Below are 27120 nucleotides of genomic sequence, written 5' to 3' on the forward strand. Positions count from 1 at the left end.
GGGGGTTATTTTTATAGAATGTGTATCGTCCTTAATTCCATTCACCTACAGCTAGAAATGTAATTGAATCATGAATTGCAAGTAACAGATTTAATATGTAGTAATTGTTTGTGTTACCAAAAGAAGCTATTTAAATCTAAAATAAAAATGTTCAAACGCTAAGAATTTTTAAAAAATGCTTCAGATCAGAATGATAGATGATTTTACTCTCTCTAACTGAAAGTTTTGATCAAAGAGATGCAAATGTAGTTATGTGAGAATACAAATGATGTTGTTCTGAGGTCTGTGATTTATTACATTCAGTCTTCAACCATTCCCCCCCCCCCCCCAAATGGCTAGACCAAGAGTTCGGTGATAATTTTAAAGAGTTGATATTTTGAATACTATATTAGCTAGAAACACTTTCTGTACTGCACTAGGAAGTTCAGCCTTCCAATGGTATTAATGGAAGTAGTCTGTCTTGAAATACAAGGGTGTAAGTGCCAAAGAAGTGTGTTATGCTGCAGCATTGTGATTGGCTAAAATGTCCAATTCTTGCGGACAGTCCTTGCCACAGATAATGCAGGTGTAAGGCGCAGGGACAGAAGATGAAGTCAGCGCACTACTAGCGGTTGAGGCCTTCTCTGCTTTCTTCTTTGCTCCCTGTTTTCTTCTCTTTCAACCACTTCTCTTCAGCCTCTTTGACTCCTTGGTGCAGCACAGCCTTCCACTGTAGCCTGTTGCTAGCTGCCTCTTACCAGCTTGGCATCAACGTGAAAGTTTTCGAATCCCTCTTGCAAACATCCTTGAACCTGAGGCTAGGCTGGCTCAGTGGCCTTAGAGCCTCTGTAAGTTCTCCATACAGGAGATCCTTTGGAATGTGTCCATCATCCATTTGGTGCAGCTGACCAAGCCTGTGAAGATGCCTATTAATCTTGGTCATTTTGTTTCTCAAGTAGTTCAGTGTCAGGAACTTTGGTTTCCCACTCAATATTTAGAAGACAATGAAGATAGCAGGTGTGGAAGGTGTATAAGGTATTAATTTTCTGCCCTGGCAAATGACAGGATGGCAGACTTTAAAATAGAGTTATTTTGATTACTGTCTTGTTGCCTCTGACTTCCATCCAACATGATTTTATTCAACACTGCCTCAAAACTATTTAAATTAGAAATCTGCGCTTTATTATAATATGAAAACAACAGATTGGAATCTCAGGTTTCAGATGGTATAAGGTGTTAAACTCTAGCAATTAATGAGATATTGGTTGTTTTAACCACATTAGAATTGAAGTGGTGGGATAAGACAAGGAGCTGGTAATGCACTGACATGATTTTAAGGTCGAGTATCTTTCCACCTATTCATAGATTCATAGATTCTAGGACTGGAAGGGACCTCGAGAGGTCATCGAGTCCAGTCCCCTGCCCTCATGGCAGGACCAAATACTGTCTAGACCATCCCTGATAGACATTTCTCTAACCTACTCTTAAATATCTCCAGAGATGGAGATTCCACAACCTCCCTAGGCAATTTATTCCAGTGTTTAACCACCCTGACAGTTAGGAACTTTTTCCTAATGTCCAACCTAGACCTCCCTTGCTGCAGTTTAAGCCCATTGCTTCTTGTTCTATCCTTAGAGATTAAGGTGAACAAGTTTTCTCCCTCCTCCTTATGACACCCTTTTAGATACCTGAAAACTGCTATCATGTCCCCTCTGTCTTCTCTTTTTCAAACTAAACAAACCCAATTCTTTCAGCCTTCCTTCATAGGTCATGTTCTCAAGACCTTTAATCATTCTTGTTGCTCTTCTCTGGACCCTCTCCAATTTCTCTACATCTTTCTTGAAATGCGGTGCCCACAATACTCCAGTTGAGGCCTAACCAGTGCAGAGTAGAGCGGAAGAATGACTTCTCGTGTCTTGCTCACAACACACCTGTTAATACATCCCAAAATCACGTTTGCTTTTTTTGCAACAGCATCACACTGTTGACTCATATTTAGCTTGTGGTCCACTATAACCCCTAGATCCCTTTCTGCCGTACTCCTTCCTAGACAGTCTCTTCCCATTCTGTATGTGTGAAACTGATTTTTCCTTCCTAAGTGGAGCTCTTTGCATTTGTCTTTACTAAACTTCATCCTGTTTACCTCAGACCATTTCTCCAATTTGTCCAGATCATTTTGAATTATGACCCTGTCCTCCAAAGCAGTTGCAATCCCTCCCAGTTTGGTATCATTTGCAAACTTAATAAGCGTACTTTCTATGCCAATATCTAAGTCGTTAATTAATTTGTTGAACAGAGCCGGTCCCAAAACAGATCCCTGCGGAACCCCACTTGTTATGCCTTTCCAGCAGGATTGGGAACCATTAATAACAACTCTCTGAGTACGGTTATCCAGCCAGTTATGCACCCACCTTATAGTAGCTTCATCTAAATTGTATTTGCCTAGTTTATCGATAAGAATATCATGCGAGACTGTATCAAATGCCTTACTAAAGTCCAGGTATACCACATCCACGGCTTCTCCCTTATCCACAAGACTCGTTATCCTATCAAAGAAAGCTATCAGATTGCTTTGACATGATTTGTTCTTTACAAATCCATGCTGGCTATTCCCCATCACCTTACCACCTTCCAAGTGTTTGCAGATGATTTCCTTAATTACTTGCTCCATTATCTTCCCTGGCACAGAAGTTAAACTAACTGGTCTGTAGTTTCCTGGGTTGTTTTTATTTCCCTTTTTATAGATGGGCACTATATTTGCCCTTTTCCAGTCTTCTGGAATCTCTCCCGTCTCCCATGATTTTCCACAGATAATAGCTAGAGGCTCAGATACCTCCTCTATTAGCTCCTTGAGCATTCTAGGATGCATTTCATCAGGCCCTGGTGACTTGCAGGCATCTAACTTTTCTAAGTGATTTTTAACTTGTTCTTTTTTTATTTTATCTGCTAAACCTACCCCCTTCCCATTAGCATTCTCTATGTTAAGCATTCCTTCAGACTTCTCGGTGAAGACCGAAACAAAGTAGTCATTAAGCATCTCTGCCATTTCCAAGTTTCCTGTTACTGTTTCTCCCTCTTCTCTGAGCAGTGAGCCTACCCTGTCTTTGGTCTTCCTCTTGCTTCTAATGTATTGATAAAAAGTCTTCTTGTTTCCCTTTATTCTCGTAGCTAGTTTGAGCTCATTTTGTGCCTTTGCCTTTCTAATCTTGCCCCTGCATTCCTGTGTTGTTTGCCTATATTCATCCTTTGTAATCTGTCCTAGTTTCCATTTTTTATATGACTCCTTTTTATTTTTTAGATCATGCAAGATCTCGTGGTTAAGCCGAGGTGGTCTTTTGCCACATTTTCTATCTTTTCTAACCAGAGGAATAGCTTGCTTTTGGGCCCTTAATAGTGTCCCTTTGAAAAACTGCCAACTCTCCTCAGTTGTTTTTCCCCTCAGTCTTGATTCCCATGGGACCTTACCTATCAGCTCTCTGAACTTACCAAAATCCGCCTTCCTGAAATCCATTGTCTCTATTTTGCTGTACTCCCTTCTACCCTTCCTTAGAATTGCAAACTCTATGATTTCATGATCACTTTCACCCAAGCTGCCTTCTACTTTCAAATTCTCAATGAGTTCCTCCCTATTTGTTAAAATCAAGTCTAGAACAGCTTCCCCCCTAGTAGCTTTTTCAACCTTCTGAAATAAAAAGTTGTCTGCAATGCAGTCCAAGAACTTATTGGATAGTCTGTGCCCCACTGTGTTATTTTCCTAACATATATCTGGATAGTTGAAGTCCCCCATCACCACCAAATCTTGGGCTTTGGATGATTTTGTTAGTTGTTTAAAAAAAGCCTCATCCACCTCTTCCACCTGGTTAGGTGGCCTGTAGTAGACTCCTAGCATGTGGAAATTGCAAGTTACAGTCTCTGCAAAACCACACCAGGATCTGGGTAGAAGCATCTGTGCTCAGGTGCTCTGTCTGGCTACAGGCGCAGGTGGAGGAGACAGAAGCAGTGCTGGCACAGGTGTTGCGGGTCTTCCTAACCATCGTAAGCCTCCCTCTGTCAAACTCCCTCTCAAACTCCCCTGTCTGCAGCCCCCTGTCCGCTGAAAGGGTTGTTTAAGCAAGAAGTTTTGAATGTAGTTGGTTTATAGGTTTCCCGCTCCCTTCCCAAACTCCCTTGCGAAACTCCCTGTTAGCAGCCCCTGGTCGCAAAAGCTCCCTGGTCGCTTGTGCCCTGCTTTATAAAGCCCTGGCCTGTATGGATGGCCCGCCCACTGATTAAGGCTCAGCCAATTATCAGAGGCTTCTAGCTTTCAGACCTTCCTTTGAAGCTCACAGCGTCCAACTGCCAGCCACAGCACACGGTCCTTCAAACAACCAACCAACCAAACAAACAGACTGACAAACACAAGCTCAGCACACAGCAAGTAACCCCCAAACACAAACAAACACACACTACAGACAGTCACTTACCCCAAGGGTGTTGTATTGCTCCTCCTTCACCTGCAGAACTCCCTTGCGAAACTCCCTGTTAGCAGCCCCTGTTCGCAAAAATGACTTTAGTAATACTTTGGACCAATAGAAAAGTTTTAAAATAAAACTTTCCAATCACTGGCATTGACCAATGATCAGAAAGGAAAAGGAAGAAAGTGTGCCAGTGGAAAACTTCTTTCTTCTTTGAGTGCAAGTCCACATATATCTATTCCACTGTTGGTGCGCATGTGTCCCATGCACTCGAGCTAGAGACTTATGATCAGGATACCTGATGGGATGACTCATGCACCCTTAGTGTCCTGGTGCCTCCAGCTGAGGTCATAAAGGGCAAGTGTGTTCCAACTTTCCCTCTGTTCCTTCTCACTGCTCATGGCTACAAATTGGAGCTCTCAGTGGCTGCCTCTACATTTTATGTAATTAGCAGTTGAGTACTTGCTAGTTAGGTTAATGTTGGAATTTTACAGCGTTTCCTTTTGTTTTCTTTTTGAAGAGACTATTCTTGTTTGTTTACTGGGGAAGTACTGTCAGTACTGGTTCAGTCAAAACTGAACTCATCCCCAGGTTGCAAAAACTGCCCACTTTGTGAGACAGTAATTCTCTTAAATGATGGGCAGGGTAGGTGCTTAATTTTCCTAGATGAGGGGCACATCACTGAGGAGTATGCTATTTGCAAGTCATTTTGCAAATAAACCCAGAGATCTAGGAAACCTCAAGTTAAACTTAAAATGATCTTAGTCTGCTTGGAGCTGGTTCATCTGACTATGCCTCATCTAGAAGCGCTCCAGTAGCCACTTTATCTGGAGCCACAAACCTCTACCCTGAAAAACCCTGACAAAGCCTCATAAGACTTCTGAAGAGAAGTGTGTGCATAAACACATTGGGAAGAATATCACTTTTCCATAATTTATATTGTGAAATAATTGTGTGCTTTAAATATGAATTTGCTTCGTGACAACATTCAGGTAGATTATTTTAAAATATCTAGCATCTTCTAGTTAGTTTTAGCATGGTTGCCTATATAGAGTATTTCAAAGCTCCAGATTAACTTTACAATATTTACTTGTTTCTTTATAATACATTTTTCATTGTTTGTTTTAGAATGTTGTGATTACAGAAATTCCCTTGAATGAACATAAAGATTATTTTGTACAAAAATTACTCTAACATAACATAGAACTATTCAGACAGTATTAATACATCTAGAAGAAAGAATGATTTGAAGTAACTAAATTATAAATCTTATCATGAACCAATGTACCTTTTTTATCTTTCCAGTTGATAAGCTCTATGAGCTCAGTAGCAGAGCATTGTCTCCCCTCCTTACTACGCACCTTGTTTGACTGGTACAGGCGTCAAAATGGAACTGAAGATGAATCTTATGAATACAGACCTCGATCTAGCACAAAATCTAAGGGGTAAGTGCCATTGCATTTCCCTCCCGCCCCCCAGCAAATCAACATTTGGTTCATATGTTTATTGCTATAAAAGTGTAGTTGTACTTTTTGGATAACAAAATATTTCATATTTTGGTCTCTTATTTCCTGGATCAGCAGAGGCTAAAGTTTCTCAGATTTTGCCCTTAACCTGGGAAGAAGTAACGCCCTGAATAACTTAATGATTCCTAGGGCTAATTTAAGGAGCAGTGTTGATGCACTTTGAAGTGATTCCTAACTAGTTCATATCCTCTGGAGGGTGGGCTGTGCGTGGTTTTTTTTTTTTGTGGGGAGGGGACAAGTCATGGAAACAGTAAGGAAAAAAAAGTCAGAAAGATTTTCTGACCTCCTGAAACTATACCAAAAAAAAAAAAAAAAATCCTGCTGCCCCCCAAACCTCAAATTCTTTCCTAACCATGCATCAGGGCCGGCTCCAGGCACCAGCGAAGGAAGCAGGTGCCTGGGGCGGCCAATAGAAAGGGGTGGCACTCCATCCGTGATTGGGGCAGCACGTCCAGCTCTTTGGCGGCAATTCGGCAGCGGTTCCTTCACTCCCTCTCTTCCTCTTTGGCGGCACTTCGGCAGCAGCTCAATCGAGTTTCTCTCTCTCTCTCTCTCTCTCTCTCTCTCTCTCTCACTCTTTTTTTTTTTTTTTTTTTTTCCGCCTCTTGGGGCAGCAAAAAAGCTGGAGCTGGCCCTGCCATGCACTGTATTGGATACGTATCTGGCTATTTTTTACTTTAAAACAACCAACCAAGCACTAATATGTAACTCTTTTATAATATATATCTGAATTCAGTCCTACATGTAATGTTTATTCTTAATTTCTTCTTTTAGGGATGAGCAACAGCGTGAGAGAGATTATCTACTTGAAAGGAGGGACTTAGCTGTAGATTTCATTTTTTGTTTAGTTTTAGTAGAAGTTCTAAAACAGGTAAGCTCTTTAGCCTCTACAAGGTGTGTGCTTGCTGTTAATCTTTTTTGTTTATAATTGTTAACATCCACATGTTTCAGTCGTCTACTTCAAGTTTTTTTTATATAAAACTCAGGCCAGCACAGGATGAGTACATGTGATGTTACAGTAATTCTTCCAGCTGCACAAAGCTTTCAGCCTCTCCTCCTTGCTCTCTCCTCAGCTCCCCATCCCTTCCTTATACCTTCTCTATTGAAATCTCTTAGAGGGCATGTCTACACTGCCCCACAGTTTGGACTATGGGGATGTGACTAGCAGTGCACACCAAAGTTCTGTATTGAAAATCCCCTATGTGGACATGTATGAAAAGGTTCCAGATTCACATTGATGAAGTCAGAATGAGGAAACATAATTCTTCTTTGAGTGTTCTCCACATATTCCCACTGATGAGTTGTGGTGGCTGGTGCAGCTGAGATGTTGGAATGTTCTCATAGCAGCACCCATTAGAGTACTTGCATGTCCATCTTATCCTTCCCCTCAAAGTTCCCAAACATTCTGAGGATAAGGGGATATGTTGCCCTCTGCCATCTCTGTTCCTTCCAACTACAGCAGCAGACAGATATGGATGTCTCCAGATGTCTTGGATCCAGAGCCTTCTCTCAAGACTTTTTAGTGACTTGGATAGCTTTTCACTTTTAGTATAGTTAGTATAATTAGGATAAGAATAATTAGTTATTTAGGTCAGTTGTTATTTTTAGTGCAGTTAAATAGTTGTTAAAATCAGTTCCATCTACTGGCTAAATGGCAGATCCAAAGGCAAAGAAATCCAGTTTTAAGAGGTGTGCATCTTGCCTGGTAGTCTTCCTGGAATTGGACACCCATGTCAGATGCTGGCATGTCTTGGTGAGGACCACTCTTATTTGATTTGTTCTGTCTATAGTATGTTCACTCAGAGAGCATGTAAGGAGCATTTAAACAGACAGCAAGCCCTCTTGTTTCAAGAAGCTTTGCTGGCAAAGCTGCTTGGAATTGATAACTCTAAGGGATTCCAGCACAAGTTAAAAAGATGAGTGTCAGCACCTTGTACAGCTAGCTCGAAGAAAGAGTACTGTGATGGAAGGTCTGGCTCTGGGATCGAGTTTCATGACTGCCACCCAGTCTGTTCTCAGACTTTGAGCCAACAATGAAAGCATCAGAGACTCCTTTGCCACTGTCCTCTGAGGCAAGAAGTGAGTAGTGAGAAAAAAAGCCATTTGATTGTCCATCTGAGTTCCAAAAAAGATGGCAAAAGATAAAAAAACACCTGTTAGTGGTGTGACATTACACTAAGGAGATTCACTGGCTCCAGATCTGTCAGCATTAGATCCTAAACTGAAAGCTAAGAGTGCTCATTAGGGTAAATCCCTTCATAAATCCCATCTAACAGATCCAAAGTGAGTTATGGAATCAACAAGTTTCTTCATCACAGATTCACACGTTTACGTCTGTTATTGTGGTTGCTTATTTCTGTATCTCTAAGTATGTCTACACAAGGATAAAAAACCCATATCTGGCCTGGGTCAGCTGACTCAGAGTTGCAGGGCTTGGGCTCCAGGGCTGAAAAATCGCTGCGTAGACATTTGGGCTCATACTAGAGCCGGATTGTCTATGCAGCGATTTTTAGTCCTGGAATCCGAGCCCCATGAGCCCGAGTCAGCTGATTCAGGCGGCGGGTCTTTTATCCCTGTGTAGATACCCTATCAGACAAAGTCACCACAAATATCTCTGCTTTTATGGTGCTAATGCACTTCCAGTATAAGGACCTTCCTTCTGGCCTATCTGCTGCCCCAAGAGTTTTACAAAATGCCTTTCTGCTGTAGCAGCCCGTTTGAAAAGACAAGGTATTTTTGTTTACCCTTATTTAGATGATGGGCTCCTCAAACTCACATTTCAAAAGAGGTTTCTCAAGGACTTTTGTTACGCATGTGCCCTCTACGAGAGATTAGAACTTTTGAGCAATATGAAAAAGTCCCACATCTGTCTTAGACAGAGAATTCCCTTCATACGAGCAGTTCTTGACATACAGGAAGGTAGGTCTTTTCTGCCATGCAAGAGGCTCCTCAGGATTCATCTGCTGTAGGTACGCTAAATCAACAAAGTACCCAAAAGTAACATTCTTCTTAAAGTCAAGATTTTTAAGGAGTCAGAGGAAGAGGGGAGAGTGGGTAGAGAGCGTGAATATTAGTACTCCACTGAGTCCTAACAGAACTTGACTCTAGACCGTGGACCAGTAGAAGGAATTGAGGCAGCAGAGGGCATCTGACCCCCTTCTATAGCCTCACCCTCCGAGTGTTCGGAAATGCTATTGGAAGGGGTAGGAGGGAGTGTGAGTGCTTAAACAGGTACTGCTATTAGAAGGTTGCACCGACCGGTGCAACCCAAGTGTGAAAATGCAGTGTCCATCTCAAAGAACTCCAGTTACAGGTAAAGTAACCTTCATTTTTGTCCATTCTCAGTAGCATCAATATCAGCAATCATCAACCTACTACTTCACAGAAGAGAGTTGGCTGCATGCTAACACTTGATTTTATTTGTATTAGTTTGAACTACACATTTATTCATGTATAAAATATAATAACAGAAAATCTTACAGGAGGAAAGCCCCAGGACAGAGAGGTGTGTTGCATTCTCTGTAGTTGAATCATAAAATTCTTTTTTTGTGGGATTGTGTGTGTGGGGGGGTGGAGGATACTTCTGAAATAAAAATAACTTACTCTTATTAGTCTTTGAAAATTTAATTATTTGACAAAGCCAGCCTATTTAAATATTTAAAGTAATGTAATGTGATTTGATTAGTTAAGTAAGTAGTAAAAAGTGGGTGTACATCCAGAACAAAAATGACCTTTTAAAGAATATATTTGGCTCTTTTTAGGTGCTGACTCTTAGGAGGCAAAATGAAAACATAGCTGAAAGGCTAAAAAGCAAAGCTCTTCCATTGAACACAAAATATACAACCTCTTCACCTTTTATGTGGTATTAAACAGAACCACTGTGAGATTGGCCTTAGATGTGTTTGTACCTGATCTCTACACCAATTCTGCCTTATTCTTAGGAAGGAATTTATGTGTGCGTGGCCACTCTGATGTACAGTACTTATAAAATACTTTAATCTTCAAAAGCTTCATAAACATGATTTTTGACAGTTATTTTAAAAACAAAACAAAACCCACATACACACTGGGAAAAGGTGGGCTGTACATTTGGGGCCAGTGTTCAATCATTTCCTTACTCAGTTATGTTACCTCCTTTGATGTGGTACAAACTGGGCATAAACTCCTCTTTTCTGTTCTTGCTTTTTCTCTTTCCTCTTAACCATATGGATGAGCTTTTAAACTGATACCTTTGGCCTCCTTTCCCTGACATGAATATCTTTACCCTACATTTGAGATTAAATCTGGAATAGTCAGACCACATCAGTTAGTGAGGTCTGAAATGAAACAGTTAATCTAGACTCATAGCTATTCATGATATGCACATAATGATGTAATCACTTAATTTTTGATTACCATTTTTGGTTACTTAAACTCATTAGTCAAATTATTTAACAGAATGCCACACATCACTGATGTGGAGTCATAGTGCTTGACTGTCTAGGCACAGAACCTCACCTGGTTTCAATTGTCATAGCTCCATTGAAGTCAGTGGAACTGTGACAGTTACACCATCTCAGGATCTGCCTCCTAATCTATTCTTGAATATTTCTAAGGGGCATAGCACAGTGGTATTTATGTACTGATATAATAAAGTGAAATGATATCTATATTTCAGATACCCGTTCATCCAGTGCCAGATCCTTTAGTACATGAAGTTCTGAATTTGGCTTTTAAGCACTTTAAACACAAGGAAGGGTAAGTCAAGTTTAATTCATACACATAATGTTTTTGTTTTAATTCACAGTGCTTTGTCATCAGGCTGTTTTCAGACTGACTGCATAGGTTTTCTGTTCTGATTGCCTCACACCTAATGAATTTGGGAATAATATACAAAAAACGTAATTAATATTGATTTTTGAAGCCAAAAAGCATGACTGTTTAAAGAAGACAGGTGTGTGCAATAGAAAGCTTATCTTGTTTGTCTTAAAATGTACAGCTTAATTTGCACAATAAGGGCAAGAAAAATAGAAGGTCATGGTCAGGTTACATAAATAAACTCTTCCCATGTAGAGTACTGTATACAGTTCCTCCTTAAAATGTATTGCATCCAGTAAGCCTACCAAAATTAACCTACACCAGTTCAGATGTTATCCATTTTTAAACTTAAAAACAGAACGTAGGTTTGAAAAAGTTCCCAGTGAAGTATTGTCTTTCTATTCAGATTGGTAATTCCTCATTGCATGGAGCAGCTTTTATGTTTTGTATACTGCTGAGCACACTGTTGATACATTCAAATAATATTTTCTAAAAGCACATCCTTGTTCTTTTCTTTTTTCTCCCTTAGGTATTCAGGAACCAACACTGGGAATGTGCATATTATTGCAGATTTATATGCTGAAGTGATAGGGGTTCTTGCTCAATCAAAGTAAGCTTGATATTTCACCTCTTCCTTTTCCCTCTTTTTTTTTTCCCCTCCAAAAGGTAAAACTTTCCTCCCTGACTACTACTTACAGCACATTTATTAATAATGCTAGCAAACTGGAAGCTTTTCCATAGTTGTACATAAGTAGTCAGCTACTAATCAAACATTTGGCATAGCAGACACATTGTTGTGCATCATTCCCATAGTCTAACAAAATAAGAAATGCTGTCCTTTCCTCGAAACATAAATTATACATCTTTCTATTGCACAGTGCTTCCTTCAGTATGGCACTTTCCTCTCTCATTACTAGTTTCTCTCATTAGCTTGAGAACAATTCCAAGTCTGTCCAATGAAGGTTGGAATAAAATGGGAGTTTTTAAGAGTTGTTACTAGTGTTAATGGCTCATAACTTAATGAGATGCATATTGTGTATTGCTATCATTTAATAAGATTTTACAGATTAGACATTTAAGAAATATTTTCAAAGCTAATAAGTTTAATTAAAAAAAAAAAAAAGACCTTCCAGTGTATCTTGCATTATAGGTACATTTGATGTACTTGTGTATTCAGGCTTTATTCTCTGGTTTGCCTATCTGCTCCATGCTTGCACCCTGTAAGGTATTGAAATGCATAGGTATCCTCTCTCTCTGGGCAGCTTTTTGTAAATTACATTATATTTCCTCCTCCAAAGAATGGAACAGATACAACTCAAATGAGAAAAATGCTATCTATACGCAGTTACAAAGACATGCCTTAGATATTTTTGTGTAAAGGCGGTGAGTGTAATTGTAATTTTAAAATAGCTAAGTGCTCATTTGTTCAACAAAACTATGCATCAGGAAGATTTTTAAAAGGATGCTGCCATTTTTTAGGTATATAGAAGGAGTAGATAGAAAGCTGACATCCCTCAAATGTTATTGCTCTGCCTACATATGTTCTCTAATATGCTAATCACCATAGTATCTAGACATCGAATACAAAAACTAAAATGTGTCTACCTTAACTGGGTCTCTTTAACTGTAGCTACTATATCATTGTCAGATAAAGTTACTTGAAAAATATGTGTAAAATAGAAATAATGTAAACTGAACTAAGCAATATCAATGTTTGCTATGTGTGTAAATTATCCAGATTTCAGGCTGTTAGGAAGAAGTTTGTCACTGAATTAAAGGAACTGCGGCAGAAGGAACAGAGTCCTCACGTAGTGCAAAGTATCATCAGCTTAATTATGGGGATGAAGTTTTTCAGAGTAAAAATGTATCCTGTAGAAGACTTTGAAGCATCATTTCAGTTCATGCAGGTAAATATGTACCACCTTGAACTCATTTTGAGACTAGATTTAACTTCTATGTATCTTCATTAACAAGGTTCTGTCTTCTTTGATGGCTTGCATATGTGCACTGCACTGTAGGTGTGGTGTGTAAGCTCCTAGTGCATCAGTGCTGGAGACTTTTTCCCTAGCAGAAACTTAAGGAGCGGCCTTGCCTACCGCTGAGCTCCTCGTGCTGTGAATAAGGGTATAAAGGGTGGAGATGCTCTGTCCCTCTTCCAGTACCTTCTTACCATCCTTGATCAACACATTGGTGTTCCATGTGAACAATTATTTGATCTACCTAGTGGTACTCAAAAAGTTCTGACTTTTCATTTTCTTTTCTTCTAGTTTTATAAGTTTAAGTTTATTTCTTTTGATTTAGTCCTTCCTTTATCCTTTTCCCAGTCTGTCAGGTCTTTGGACCCAGCCTACTGGGGTGGGGAGCATATGTCAAAGTCTGCTGGGGTTCAAACTTTATGCAGGCTGCAAAAAGCCTATGCCTGTTAGTGACCCTTGCCTCTGCTGCCTCAAGTGTTTTGGGTGAGGCCCATATCAGAGAGAGGTGCTCTATCTGTCACGGCTTCAAGACTAGGAAAAAGCTGCTGGAGGAGTGCCTCTGGTATATATTTAGATCAGCTTGGAGCCCTCTCAGTCATCTAAGGGAAGCTCTTCAAAGATTCCTTCCCATAGTGTTCCCCTGGCTGTGTCAGCTGAAAGAGGCTGCAGAAAATCCCTGTCTCTGGTATCCTCCTCTTTGAAGGCCAGGGAATTGGAGCCCTGACTTCAGAAGCACAAGCAGAAGTCTGCATCCATCTCCTCAAAGCTTAGGGTGTGGGACTCTTCAACAGAGGATCCTTCAGACATATCAGTCCTCATCCTCAAAAGAAACCCGCACAACGCTTTCAAAAGATGAGCCTTGAGCTTAAATTCATAACTCTGCTAGACACTGAAAATCATGGACTGAATAGAGACACTAATATTGCTTATTACAGCAATTTATAACCCTGTAAGAAACCCCCCTCCCCCCCGGCTTCTTCCCGCCCTTTAAGACTGGAGGAGAGTTAACAGGCCACTTTACCTTGAATGGTCCTTTGAAATGTGTGTTAACTATTTATGCTAAATAATCATGTTCAAGTCCTGTATTTAGCAGTGACACTTTGATTTAGTTTCCCAGACCTGAAGAAGAGCTCTATGTCAGCTTAAAAGCTTGTCTCTGTCACCAACAGAAGTTGGTCCAATAAAAGGTATTTGTGATGGGTTGCCCCCCTCCCTCAGTTAGAAATTACATAAACTGGGTTCAATAATAAACAAAATAAGTTTATTAACTACAAAAGGTGCATTTTAACTGAATGTAAGAGATAACAGAACAAAGCAGATTACTAAGCAAATAAAACAAAACCCGCAAGGTTAGCTCAAAATACTTAAGAAACAGGTTACAAAATGTACTTTCTTAGCCTAAATGTTATTTTAGACAGGTTGCAAAGTTTCTGTGGTTCAGAGTTCCAGTTATATTTCTTTTCAGACTGGACTCCCGTCTCAGTCTGGACTCCCCACCTGCCTTCCTTTCAGGTGGTTTTAGCAGTCTTTCTTCTTGGGCAGACAGGCCATGGAGAGGAGTCATCCCATTTGCCTTCCTCCCCAACCTTAAATAGGATTTACATAAGGCAGGAATCCTTTGTTTCCCAAACTTGACCCCCCCTTCCCTTCCAGTGGAAAGTTACAAGAAGTCCTAGGTAATGTTTAGTATCAGGTGACAAGACCACCTGACCTAGTAGTGTCACAATTATGTCCCGGACGCCTCCCAGGAGGGAGAGAGATTAGAATCTTCATGGTTTTGTTGTGCCCTCCTGATGGCGCATCAAATTTGATGGCCTGTCGTCTGGTGGGTGTTTTCCCAATACACACCCAGTTGTAATGGTTACATAGTCCATATTCCTAACTTTAGATACAGAAATGATACATGCATACAAGTTGGATAATCACATTCAGTAAATTGTAACCTTTCCAATGATATCCTACAAGACCCATCTTGAATAAAGTACATCTCAGTAATGTCATATCCATATCATAAGCATATTTCCATAAAGAATATGGAGTACAATGTCACAATATTCTCTCACCCACCTTGTCTCTCTAATATCGTGGGACTGACATGGCTACAACAACACTGCATATAACTTTTCCTCAGTCAACCAAAGTGTTCCCTCCACTCCACCTCAACCCTTTCCCTCTATCCCCCACACTTGTGCATGGCTCCCATTTGTAAGGGGACAGTAAAATTGGTGTGGGTATGAGAAGCACTGAAACTATAATCTTCCATGGGACAAAAAACAGCTGTTAATGACTTTAGACAAACTACTGTACATTTTCTACAACAGTCCCATCCCGAGCTGGGAACTTTCTAAACTTGTCCCCTCCCTTCCCTTGGTCCAAACTCCCCTGGGCCCATCACTGCCTGTGTGCTAGCTAAGAAATGCACAGACACGGACACAGTGATTGTTCATTGATAATTTGTTCAAAAGCTTCTGCCAAATGCATTATAGTGATTCATCGGAATGCAATAAAATCGATTTAAACCCTGGTCTTTCTCAGGGACTGTTGAAGGGTTGAAGCAGAGTGTGGGCTGTGGTTAAAATCAGGAATGTAGCACAGTGCAAGAGGGGCTATTGGCAGGGAGGGTGGGGCTCCTTTTTAACTTACAAGCCTTAGGTTCTGGTTCCTGTCATGGCTCAATGTCCTCCTCAGGTTTGTCAAGGGGTTGCTTCTCCAGGTAGAGGTGCAGAAATATGCTGCTTGTCTTCCAGGGTATCCTCTATGCTCCCTGCTGTCTCTTTACCCTGGCCCTCATTGACATCCCATCAGACAATGAGGTGGGGTTGAGGAGGGAGTTGTGAGCAACTTTAGGCTGTGTACTGGGAGCCCTTGACAGCACCTGATCCCATTCATCATAGAAGGGACATGTACGATGAGAGATTGTTGGAGTCTTTTGCCCTCCTGTACAGAAGCCTCAAGTGCTTGATGCATTCCCGGCACTAGGCTCAGTACCCTCTTGCTCCAGCCTCAGTGGAATTTCCTGGTATAGGTATATGTTCCTGCCACTCCAGCAGAAGTCTTGAAAGACTGTGTGCTTCAACCACACATTGACCAGCACCTGGCAGGCCAGGTCAGCTCTTTCCAAAGCAGGATCCAGGTTCACCTTTATTGATCAAAAGAGTGCAGCAGAAAGCTGTTCTGGTGTGAAAAGTGCAGCTCACTACTAGTAGTGAAAATGGGGGGACAGTGACCTTTATGGATTGGGTAAGGGTCAGGAAGAAAGGGATTCAGTGCATTGTGTAACTTGGTGCAGAGGACTATTTAAACTCAAAACGTGGTACGTGCCTCTTACCCCTGTCCACACCGCAAACTGGCATGGGTATGGGGCCGTGCCACAGACTGAGGCATGTACTTACCCACACTCCTCAAGCAGGTAGCTTATTTGCTGTGTATTCATGCCTTCTGACAAGTGCTTCTGAGGTTTAGGTGTGGATAATAAGGGGGTTATGGCATAACCATGTGCATGGAACTGTTTATAGTTGCTAGTGTAGATGTAGCCTTAGACGCCCTCCAAATGGATCACCAGCTGCGTTGCAATGGCTTATATTCTAAGAGAGTAACATCTCCTGATAGTCTCAGTGTGCACTTCAGAGCACATGCTGCGTCAGTTGTGTTTCTGGTGCACATCCCCATTCTAGACATTTGTAGAGCAGCAATGGGTCCTCGGTCTATATTTCCACCATACATTACACACTGTCTGCCCACTTCAAGGGAAGATGCAAATATAGGTGAGGCAGTCCCTAAAGTCCCTCTTCAGAAGAGATTCCCAAACTGTTACCTGAGAATGTGGGCCGTGGAGTCATCTACAGTGTAATGGACACCTGAAGAAGAAAAAACGGTTACTTAACCTTCTTGTAACAGTTTGTTCTTCAGGATTTGAGGCATATGTCCATTCCGTGACCCATCCTCCTTCCCTGATGCATCAGAGTCTACCATTGGGTTCCGGTGTGAAGGAACTGGAGGATAGGTGGGGCACCTTTGCCCTTTATACACTCACTTGAAGAACAAGGAGTTCGGCTGTGGGCGGGGCTGCTCCTGTGGGTACCAGTAGGGAAAAATTCTCCAAAACCAGTGCACAAAGTGTTCATATACCTACAGTATAATGTACATCTGCAACACGTCTCAAACAATAAATGCAAGATCGTTAAGTAACTGTTTTAATCTAACAAAGCTGCCTAGTACAAAAACAACTTGGTATTTTTTACTCTTATCTTGAGACATCTTATTTAATATATATTTTAAACATTATATTAATCAGTGACTTAGAGCTTCTTTCAAACTAAGCTAAATATTTTTGGCAGTTAGTTACCAGTTTAGGTCCTGATTCTGCAAAGATTTACACACATGCTTAAATACCTTGCTCGATTGGGACTATAGTGCTCATCATCTTGCAGGATCACGCCCTTACTGTAAATATTTTCTCTAAAATTATGTTTTGTGTATAAGTTATGATAGTAAATTAACTTGAAGATGATGACTGCTATATAAATGTTAAGTATTCTTAATGCCTAAAAATTTTCTAGTAATGACCATAAGAGTACCCCCTATTTTCAGATATTTTAAAATAATCTGAGCAGGAAGATTTACTTTAGTCTCTTATAATTCAATTTATGGAAAAAAACATAATAGAAAGACAACTGCTGTTGCAACCGTTTTTCCTTTTTAGTTTTCAAAAAAATTGCTGGGGGGAGGGGCACAGGATTTAAAACTTTACCTTTGATAATGGTATGAATGAGTCTAAGATGCTGCTGAGGAATAGGCTAACTTTTATTTTTAAAATTATTAATTTTAAGTAGCTGCCAGTGTAGGACAGTTGGTGATGTTCTTATACAACAAATTAAAACTTAAAATATTTTTTTGTCTTTTGTTTTTGTTTGTCTTTTTAACACTTGATCATAAAGGAATGTGCTCAATACTTCCTGGAAGTAAAAGATAAAGATATAAAACATGCACTAGCCGGTTTGTTTGTGGAGATTCTCATCCCTGTGGCTGCTGTAAGTAGTCTTTCTTTTCTTTTTTCTTTTTTCCCCTAATGTGTGAGTTTGATTAGTTTTTCTTCCTGCAATTCTTTCAATAGATCCTCACTGTATTGAATTTGTGCAGACTCATAAAAGCTGTTAGGTAAATTCTTGCCTCACTGCATTTGCCCATCAGTACCTAAGTGCTCCTATGAAAGCAAGCATATCAGTACTTCCTGCTTATTATCTGGTTTCCCACCTGTCTTTAGGCCTAGAGTCATTGCTTTCTCACCGTAACGGTTATCTTTCATACTTATTTTAGTAGGCTGAATTCTGCCATTCTTATTTAGTCTTTACTCAAGGAAAGCTCTCATTGGCTTGTTCTTCACCAGCTGAAGCCTCTGAGCAGCCTTCAAATGTAGCCCCAAGTGTAGCATGATACTGCCCGTTATAGCCTGTAGGTGACAAATGTATGCAGACCTCAAAAATGAGTTTCTGTGCAAAAGAAAAGGATGCAGTCCTTTGGCTAAGTGAGTCCAGCAAGACTCTGAATTTGTGAACAACCTTGATGTTTGGTGAGCATAATCCCTCATTTGAGGGAGAAGTCACAGCCTCTGCCACTTTCTTAGAATGATTTCTCTTGCCAGTAAGTATCATCTGCATCTTACGCAGTTTGAATTTGAGCCAAACAGCTTTCATCCGAGTGCATTCCTCCAATAGACAATGACAAAGGAAAACTTCATTGCCTAGGCTAAAGGAATAGGAAACATGGCTGAATATCATCAGCATGTTGAAAACACAGCAGCCCATAACACTTCTCTTTCCCTGAGGAGGTTGTAAGTCAAGAAGACTCTGTGCCATTGAAGCCTGAAGCCTGATTGATCGGTATCCTGAAGATTAAAGGAAATGGTGTGTCTGATGTTGGCCTGCCATCACCTTCTCAATAAACTTCCACACAATGAGTTTAGAAAGTTCGTAGACGTTGGTGAGATGGTTATGTCAAATGATAGTTTCGTTAGCAAGTGCCAGACCACAATACGTTGCTGGTAAGCAAAGTGCCCTCCCAAAGAATGGTGGGTCCTGAGTCCACTCATCAAGTGACTGAAAGGACTTCTGTCATTATGCTTGGGACCCTTCACTTAGTTACAATCAGAGAAGACAGTGTTATTAGTTCCAATTCCTGTTATACAGCTTTCATTGTATCACAGACAGTAACCCAACTCATATTTAAATGTAAAATGGAGCCAATTATGCCTCTTTGAACCACTTTAATACATTGCTGATATTTTAAAAGTTAATTTTTTATATCAAGAGAGCCACTTTGTTGGCTCAAATACTTTTCAAATGCATTTCACAGTTGTCTGCTTCTCATCACGTAGAAGTTCAGACTATTGTACTGAGCAAAATGGATTGCCATTTTTTTGATGACTGCTTTGTGAACAAAATAATTAAAATTAAGAAATTCAGTTACCTTTTATGTAAAAGGACTAGAGAGAAATTATGAACTTGCAGTTGCTACAAATGTGCAGTTCAGTGCATCTGTCCAGTGTAAAATCAAAGTAATTATGGCTACTTCTGTAACACCTTTGATGTGTATGTTTCTTTACAAAGAACATAGTTTAGAAAGTCCCTCCCCTGAAGAGCTTAAACTATTAATTGGACATATACAACACAAACATTAAAGGATGAAGTGTGAAGGTGAGAACACATAGTGAAGTTGGTCAGCAATGGAAACCTAAATATTGACTAGGAGAGATGTGTTGATGGGGAGAGGGAGGGTTCATGGGAAGGCAGCAGTTCTGGGTTTATAGAATAGAGTGGGAAAGCCCTTAGAGTGTGTGTGCGCGCGCATGTGCGCACGTTCATGCATTGAAACAAATCCCATAGTGATTTTGCACCTGAATTGTGAAACCAAATGAAGATACTGCATTTATGATAGGGTACACAGTATTAAGCCCCATTCTTATTGAGTCCCAGCTCTCAGATTTAGTGTGCATTAAGGAAAAGGGTAACAGTGAGAAAAGTTGAATGACTTCTTTTAACAAAAAAATACACATAGTTTAAAAGAAACTTCTGTCTATGAATTTGGTGTTGTCTACTAGTAAAATAGTTTACACACTTAGCATGTGTTTAAAAATAAGACTCTTTTTCCTTAAAGTGTGCAAATTCAGGACAGATGTTTCTGAACTTTGTTAGTCGCAACATTTTCATTGTTTTACTAGATGTTTGTGCTATATGACACTTTGATTTCATTTGCTGCTCATTACATCTCATACAGAAAGACTTGAATAACTTTACTAATCTTAAAGATAATCTAAATGTTGAATTCTCATATGCCTGCATAGTTCTGCTTTTAATATATTTTAACTTCTTTCTTTCTTTCTGCCTAGATCTCTATATTCAATTATTTATATTTATTTTCACTAGGCTGTTAAAAATGAAGTGAATGTGCCATGTTTGAAAAATTTTGTGGAGATGCTCTACCAGACTACCTTTGAATTGAGCTCAAGAAAGAAGCACTCACTGGTATTTAAGAAATATTTCAGTTCTTCATATATTTATTGATATATATTTTAGATTTTTAGATGAATGATTTACCTAAGGAAAGTTAAGAGAGTTCTTTAATATAAAGTCTTAATTCCTAAAGACAGCACAAGGATTAAATTCATGCTTTTTTATACTGCTTTTGCTCGATCTTTGATCTCGGTCTCATTGTGCAGGATTTGTTCTCTCTGTGAATGAAAAGTAATTCTACCTCTGTTCTCATTCCCGAGTCTTTCCTGAAACTGACAGTTTTTAATTATTTCAGTGGTTTGTGATGTGGAGTTGTTGTTCCCTAATATCTCCTCTGATAGCATAAATTCTGTTCAGTCAGAATCTGTGTGGATTTAATTAAAGGGCAGAAGTGGCAGACCATATATTTTTTGCAGCAAACTAGCTGCCTGTTAACTACCCTGCTCTTACCTATTGGCTCTTCTGCCCACATATTTCAGCTTTCCCCAGCATCTCTTTATCTTCCCAAGCTTAGCTCATGGATTTTTTTTTTAAGTGTGTTTCCTTGCAAGGATTTAACTATACTTTTCTTTCTTTTTTTTTAGTGTAGTATTTGTCACTCCCTTTATTCACATACCTATAATGCAAGTGAATTTGTCTCACTTTGCATCTGGCACAAGGCTAATTTTTGTGTCTGTGGTTTGTACTTTTATTAAATTTACTTTAAAATTATCTCTTACTCACATTCACATATGGAGGGCTTTGAGTACAATAAAGATTCCATTGCTATCCTATTTTAGGATTCCAAGAATTAAGGAACTGCTGTCACTATAGACAGTTAAACACTGTAGCTGGTAACAAGAATGTAATGATATCATTGTCAAACTTGGTGCTGAGAGGACATTTAGTATTGTGTTCTTTTTTTTTTAAGTGAGAAACACTGTTGCATTATTCTTATTCTTTAACTAGATTGTATTTCTCTCCCCTAACTTTCATCCTATACCAAAATGACTGTGAATGAGATCAATTTTGTATTAAGGACCAGTATACTTTCTGCTGAAAAACTTTTAACATCTTAACAAATCTTACAGCACTGCAGCAGGAGAAAGCACAATAGCTCAAATACTTACAAACTCTATTAAATTTGTGAAGGTAGAACAGGGGAAAAGGCAGTGCTCCTGACCACCCAAAGCCTCTCAGGTTTTACTGGGATGATTGTGTTGCCCCTGAATGTGTTCCTCACAGAGCAATTTGATCAATTCTTCTTTCTTCCCTCCTTGTAGGCTCTGTATCCATTGATCACCTGCCTGTTGTGTGTCAGTCAGAAACAGTTTTTTTTAAATAACTGGCACATTTTCCTGCAGAACTGTTTGTCACATTTAAAGGTAAGAAACATTCTTAGATCAGAAACCAGTCACAAATCAGTAGCATTCAGTCTTATGTATTTATAGCATTTTATTACCAACTAAAGCAACATAAATAATTAGCTGATTAAAAGGACACTGTCAAATAATTATTCTAAAAATCTTTTGAATGTTTTAATTCTCCATTGTTTCGTAATGTGTTTCCTGTGTTTTATGTGGTGCTGGAATTGGCATGGCACTTTTTTTTTTTTTTTTTAAATGCAAAAGGTAACAGTTTTAACTCATTTAGGTCCATTTGATGCTATCTTTGTGCATCAGCTTCACTGGTTCATGTTTGCATAGCTCTAGGAGCAGTGTTTGTTACTCAGCTGTTATTCTACAGCCAGCAGGGAGAGCACAAACAATAACTCTTTTGATCACATAAAAATTATTGGTGGGAGGTCTGTGTGTGTGTGCGTGTGTGTGCTCACACTTAAGTAAAATATATAGTAATTTCAAAATATATCTTCCTGTTTGATAAACTAGTTGATTAAAAAATAAATTAAATATTTAGTCTGGAGGGGAAATGATCCCTACATCCTATACCAATTTTAAAGTTGTGTAAATTTTGAATATAAAACTTAGTGTCCCTTTTAACTCTTGACTGAATTTGATAACATTGTCAATATTACTGGATTAATAAATGACACTGATATTGATATTTGGAAATTATGGGGTTTTGTCCCAATTTAAATCTTAAATTATTTACTGTAATATACTCTTTCATTAATTTTGATTAATGTGGTTTATTAATAATGTTTGTTTTAACTTTTTGGTTTTGATATTTTTAAAGTAATGGATTCACCTTATTGTTAACATTGTTTCTGGTTAGCCATGTGTAACAATTTCCAAATCATGTATACATGTTTATGATTTAAATTATGTAAACCATGGTGAAAGATGCTAAAGCAAAACACAGATATTGATGTTTTTGAAGGTTCTTTTGTCTTCATGACATCTTTTGTACATTTCTGTTGCTTGTATGGTTTTTTGTATATTTTTCATCTAACATACTTGCAAATTTTTTCAATGTCTGCTTTGTTTTTTGTTTTGCTATTGAAGCTTTCCTAAAAAAGAAAAAGCTGAATTTCTTTTGCAACCTGAAGTCAGATATTCCTGGCATAACGTCCGTTGCTGGCAATGGGTGCATTAAAACTATCAATGCCAAGGAGTTTAAGAAGTAACTGCACAGCATGCATTGTTTACTTTGAATATTTTTGTTGCCCATTAACAACTTCACACATTTACCTTAAGGCTCTATTCAGCAGAAATTTTATATTTGAGCTTCTGCAATGCAGAACATAGCAGTTTTGGTACTGTACATTGATGAGGAACTTAGCAGGGTATTTGGTAGACTATTGAGTCATTTGGACTTCAGTTCCACTATTGTTTTCTGTGGTTATCTAGCCATGGATTGAGACTTGGTTGAAGTGAATCTTTCAAACTCCATCCCAGTTATCTTTTTATTTTGCTTCAGCTAAGCTTGTTTCTCTGTGCATGTTGGCGCTAACTAAATGAGTAATCAATTGCCCAACAGGTTCTTCTCTTGATTTATTTTTTCCCCTCCTCCCTCATTTTTTACCTGGTCTCATCATAATATTTTATTTTATGCATTTGCTTGAATTTACTTAGATATATGCAGTATAATAAAGATTAAGTACCCAGTCACTCTAAATGTCTTTGACATCCTTTAAAATATAATTATCAAAATTATTTAATTAGAATATCAGCAGGTTTCATCTGACCTCCACCAGGAAAATCAGGCAAAAATTAAAAATTGAAACTATAACATTCTCATACCACTAACTACTCTCATAACTCCCCTCCCTCCTCAAAAGCTAAGGAGAAAAGATGGGCTTTGTAACATTGCTGATCACAACTGTGGCAGTATGTTATGGAGAAAGAAGTGGTCTCTCGGGATACCGTATAAGTAGATCCCAAGCCATTTAGGGCTTTATTGGTCATAGCAGTAGCTCTAAATTTCACCTGGAAACCAATAGAAATTCATTGGAGATTACGGAGCACAGGAGTAATATATTTCACTTAACAAGTATTTCCATGAATTGATTCAGTAGCATGTAACAGTATCAGTATTTTCAAGTTTTTGGCTAATTTTTAAACCATTATTTAGGATACTGTATGGTTAATTTTCAGTGTCTTGGTCAGGAGATTATCAGCTTCCTTGAGTTTGAGGATGAGGACTCTGATACTACTGCTGCTTCTTAAGGACAAGGAGGAAAAAGGATTAAAGATTCTGCACAAGTGGGAAGGGAAGTGTAGAGTAGAAGACTAGGTACTTCTTGGGAAAAGATCATTTTTTGCCTTAGGAAATTAATTAGTGTCCATTGCCACTAAACCATTGAAGTTAGTGGAGAATTCAAAGCTGTTACCAGCAAAAACCTTATTTCTGTGAATAGAGTCCTTAGTATATGGCTACCTATTGTTTTGTGCTTTTTTTCATCTAACATGCATGTGCCTTCCATTCTCATGTTTGTTATGTTTTGCTGTCTCACGTTGCTTTATTTAGATGCCATCTAACAACAGTATCAGAAAACAAATAGAAACACTGCAGGTGAGTTAATATGTTGTAATAACATGGTGAAAGGTCGCTTTGTCTCCTGTAACTGCAGTATTTTGTTTTTGTGTGTGTTGTTACATTTTGTGTCTTGTTTGGTTCTATAAAATTGCTATTGGCCCCGTCAAGAAGCAACAGCACAAAGAAGAATCTTTGAAAAAACATTTGAAAGGTTTGCTAAAGGAGAGAGTTCTGTAAATCATCTGATATCAGTTTGCTTGTGAAAAGGTAGATTTGTGAGACTGAGCAATAATTTGACAGCCCAGTTCATTAAACAGCAGTGCATGTTTACAGTAGGAGCTAAAATATCTACATCAAATATATGGTTATTTCTATTACATTTATTTCATACAAAATTGTCTTGCATGTTAGCTAACTTGGAAACATTTTCATAATAAAAAAGATGAAGCTGGTTTATTATGATAACTTGCAGTGAACTACAGTAAAACCTGCCAAAAACAACCACTCATGGGAGTTAGCAAAAGTGGTTGCTTATAAGAGGTGGTCTCTCTTTTATCAAAGGTTTGCCATCAGAGAGTGGTGGTGTTCTGTGGCCTCTGCAAGTAGTCACATGTGACAGGTGGTCTCTCTTCAGAGGTGGTATCTAAGGCAGGTTTTACTGTAACTTAAAAGTCATTTACACTGTTGGTTTTACAGGTTTTAAAAAATAGAAATGGTTTTAGTTCAGAACAGAAGAAAAGTTTAACAATATTAAAAGGTACTGTCTTCACTAAGTGATTACATTTGACTAACATGGAAAAAATGCTGTTTTGTTTCTTGCCTTCATCAAGATATTTGTTTCATTAAATCATTTTAATGTGTCCCATTAGATCAGTGTAGATTCATTTTTGTTGTTGTTGTAGTTGTTGTTGCTTTTGTAACCCTTTATATATCCAGTTAAATTTTTAACAGTTTATATTATACTCTGCTGATATATTTAATCCATACAGATTCTTCCATGTTGGAAAATTTTAGGAACTAAAACAGAGCTATATTTGAAACAAAATACATGATCAAAATGCTTCAAATAAGACCCTGACATGTATTAGCTAAAAGACTGGAATATGTCAGGATGTTTAGTTAAACAGATTTTTATTTGTAGCATATGTAAATACCCGTTTCAGAGAGAAGAGAAAATCCTTTTACTGTATAAACCTTTTTGACACTAAATACAATGTCATAATTTTTATAAAATAGAATAAAAAAGCCATTTCCTTTAAGCACATTTGTTTGATTTAATGTCTAGTTATAGGACAGGGATGAAAGTAAAATGCCTAGCACTACAAGACAACCATGACTGATAATGGTTTAAAATTCTTTGATGCTGTTTATAAACATAAATCCCTTACTCAATATGAATACCTACAACATTCTACACAGGAGCGGTGCCACCTCTTCCTGGTGGTGGTGGGGGAGGGGGGCCTAAGGTAGGTTAGGCAGAAAATGGGGGGGGGGGTTGTCCCCCCCCATCACCATGAGGTCCCACCCCTCTCCATGGCCCCACCCATTGCTCCTCCTCAGGTAAGTGCAGGCCTCACTTCCTCCTCTGCCACCTCCCTGAGGCCCCGCCCCCTGGCCAGGTCAGAAGCTGGAGCCAGACTGTGCAAGATGACTGCTGGACTGGCTGGTACCATGGTGCGGGCGGCACTCCCCTGTCTCCTCCTGCTGCTGCTGCTGTTGGTGCCTGGGGTTGGGGGCTGCTTGCAGCCAGTAAGAGCCGCCAGGGTGATGGAACCTGGCTCTGGGGCCAGCAGAGCCTACGGGGGCAGGGCCCAAGAGCCTGGGCTAGAGTTGGTCAGTCGGGCCACTGTGGGGAGCCCCAGCCCCTCTACCGGCCCTTGGTGGCTTGCCCTGGTGGGCGGAGACACAGGTGGAGGGCTTCTCTTGGGCACCCTGGCACCCTGACCAGGCTTACTTCTCTGCTGCTGGAGCTGGGTGCCAGGGAGTAATGTCAAAAACAGCTACCAATAGATTTTGCTACCAGTAGCAGTTACAGATGCTGCCCCGTCACAATTTTCTACCTCTCACATAAGAACAGCTATACTGAGTCATACTGGGTCAGACCAAAGGTCCGTCTAGCTCAGTATGCTGACTTCTGACAGTGGCCAATGCCAGGTGCCCCAAAGGGAATGAACAAAACAGGTAATCACCAAGTGATTCATCCCCTGTTGCCCATTCCCAGCTTCTGGCAAACAGAGGCTAGGGACACCATTCCTCCCCATCTTGTCTAATAGCCATTGGTAGACCTATCCTCCATGAATTTATCTAGTTCTTCTTCGAGTGATTGTTCACGTCCATTACACATTAGGTTTGCGCGCGCTGCGTGCACGAACGTCGGAAACTTTTTCCCTCAGCGGCTCCCGTCGGGCCTGCAGGGTCTCCCCTCCCGCCAGAGCGGCGCCCCGCTCTAGCGTATATATATCCCTGCCGGCCCGACCCTCCCTCAGTTCCTTCTTACCGCCCGTGGCGACGTTGGAACAACTCTATCTCTCGTCTGAGAGTGTCCCTTAGCATAGTACTCAGTGTTATCTTCAGTTATCAGTTCTTCAGTAGTTAGTGGTAAGCCCCTGGCTATTTAGAAAGACTTAAACTTCTGTTGTGTCGGGTGTTTGACCAACCCCGGCACCGGCCCTGGGCGGCGGGGCATGCCGCACGCCCAAGGCTTTAAGGCTTGTGCCACGTGCCGCAAGCCCATGCCAGTAAGCGACCCACACGACTCGTGTCTCCGTTGTCTGGGGGAAGCACATCAAAAGGAGCGCTGCAAGATCTGCAAGGCTTTCAAGCCTAGGACTAAAAAAGAGAGAGACTTTCGCTTGAAGCAGCTGCTCATGGAGACGGCGTTACAGCCCTCCACTTCAACGGCACCGTCAACCTCGGTGCGGAGTGCCCCGGCATCGGTTCGTGATCCGACGCCGGCGGGGCA

The 27120-nt window shown here is 39.8% G+C and overlaps 1 protein-coding gene across 1 annotated transcript in view; it reads left to right on the forward strand.

Moving 5' to 3' along the window:
- FRYL (FRY like transcription coactivator) overlaps positions 1-27120 on the forward strand; it is a 336418-nt gene that overhangs the window by 116753 nt on the left and 192545 nt on the right. Inside the window, exons 4-11 of the mRNA XM_065404953.1 lie at positions 5739-5878; positions 6734-6830; positions 10617-10696; positions 11286-11366; positions 12495-12663; positions 17670-17762; positions 20154-20252; positions 21503-21604. Of these exons, the coding sequence (XP_065261025.1) occupies positions 5739-5878; positions 6734-6830; positions 10617-10696; positions 11286-11366; positions 12495-12663; positions 17670-17762; positions 20154-20252; positions 21503-21604 (861 nt within the window). The remainder of the gene's footprint in view (positions 1-5738; positions 5879-6733; positions 6831-10616; positions 10697-11285; positions 11367-12494; positions 12664-17669; positions 17763-20153; positions 20253-21502; positions 21605-27120) is intronic.

This window comes from Emys orbicularis, chromosome 5 (assembly GCF_028017835.1).
Source record: "Emys orbicularis isolate rEmyOrb1 chromosome 5, rEmyOrb1.hap1, whole genome shotgun sequence".
NCBI classification, from domain to species: domain Eukaryota; kingdom Metazoa; phylum Chordata; order Testudines; family Emydidae; genus Emys; species Emys orbicularis.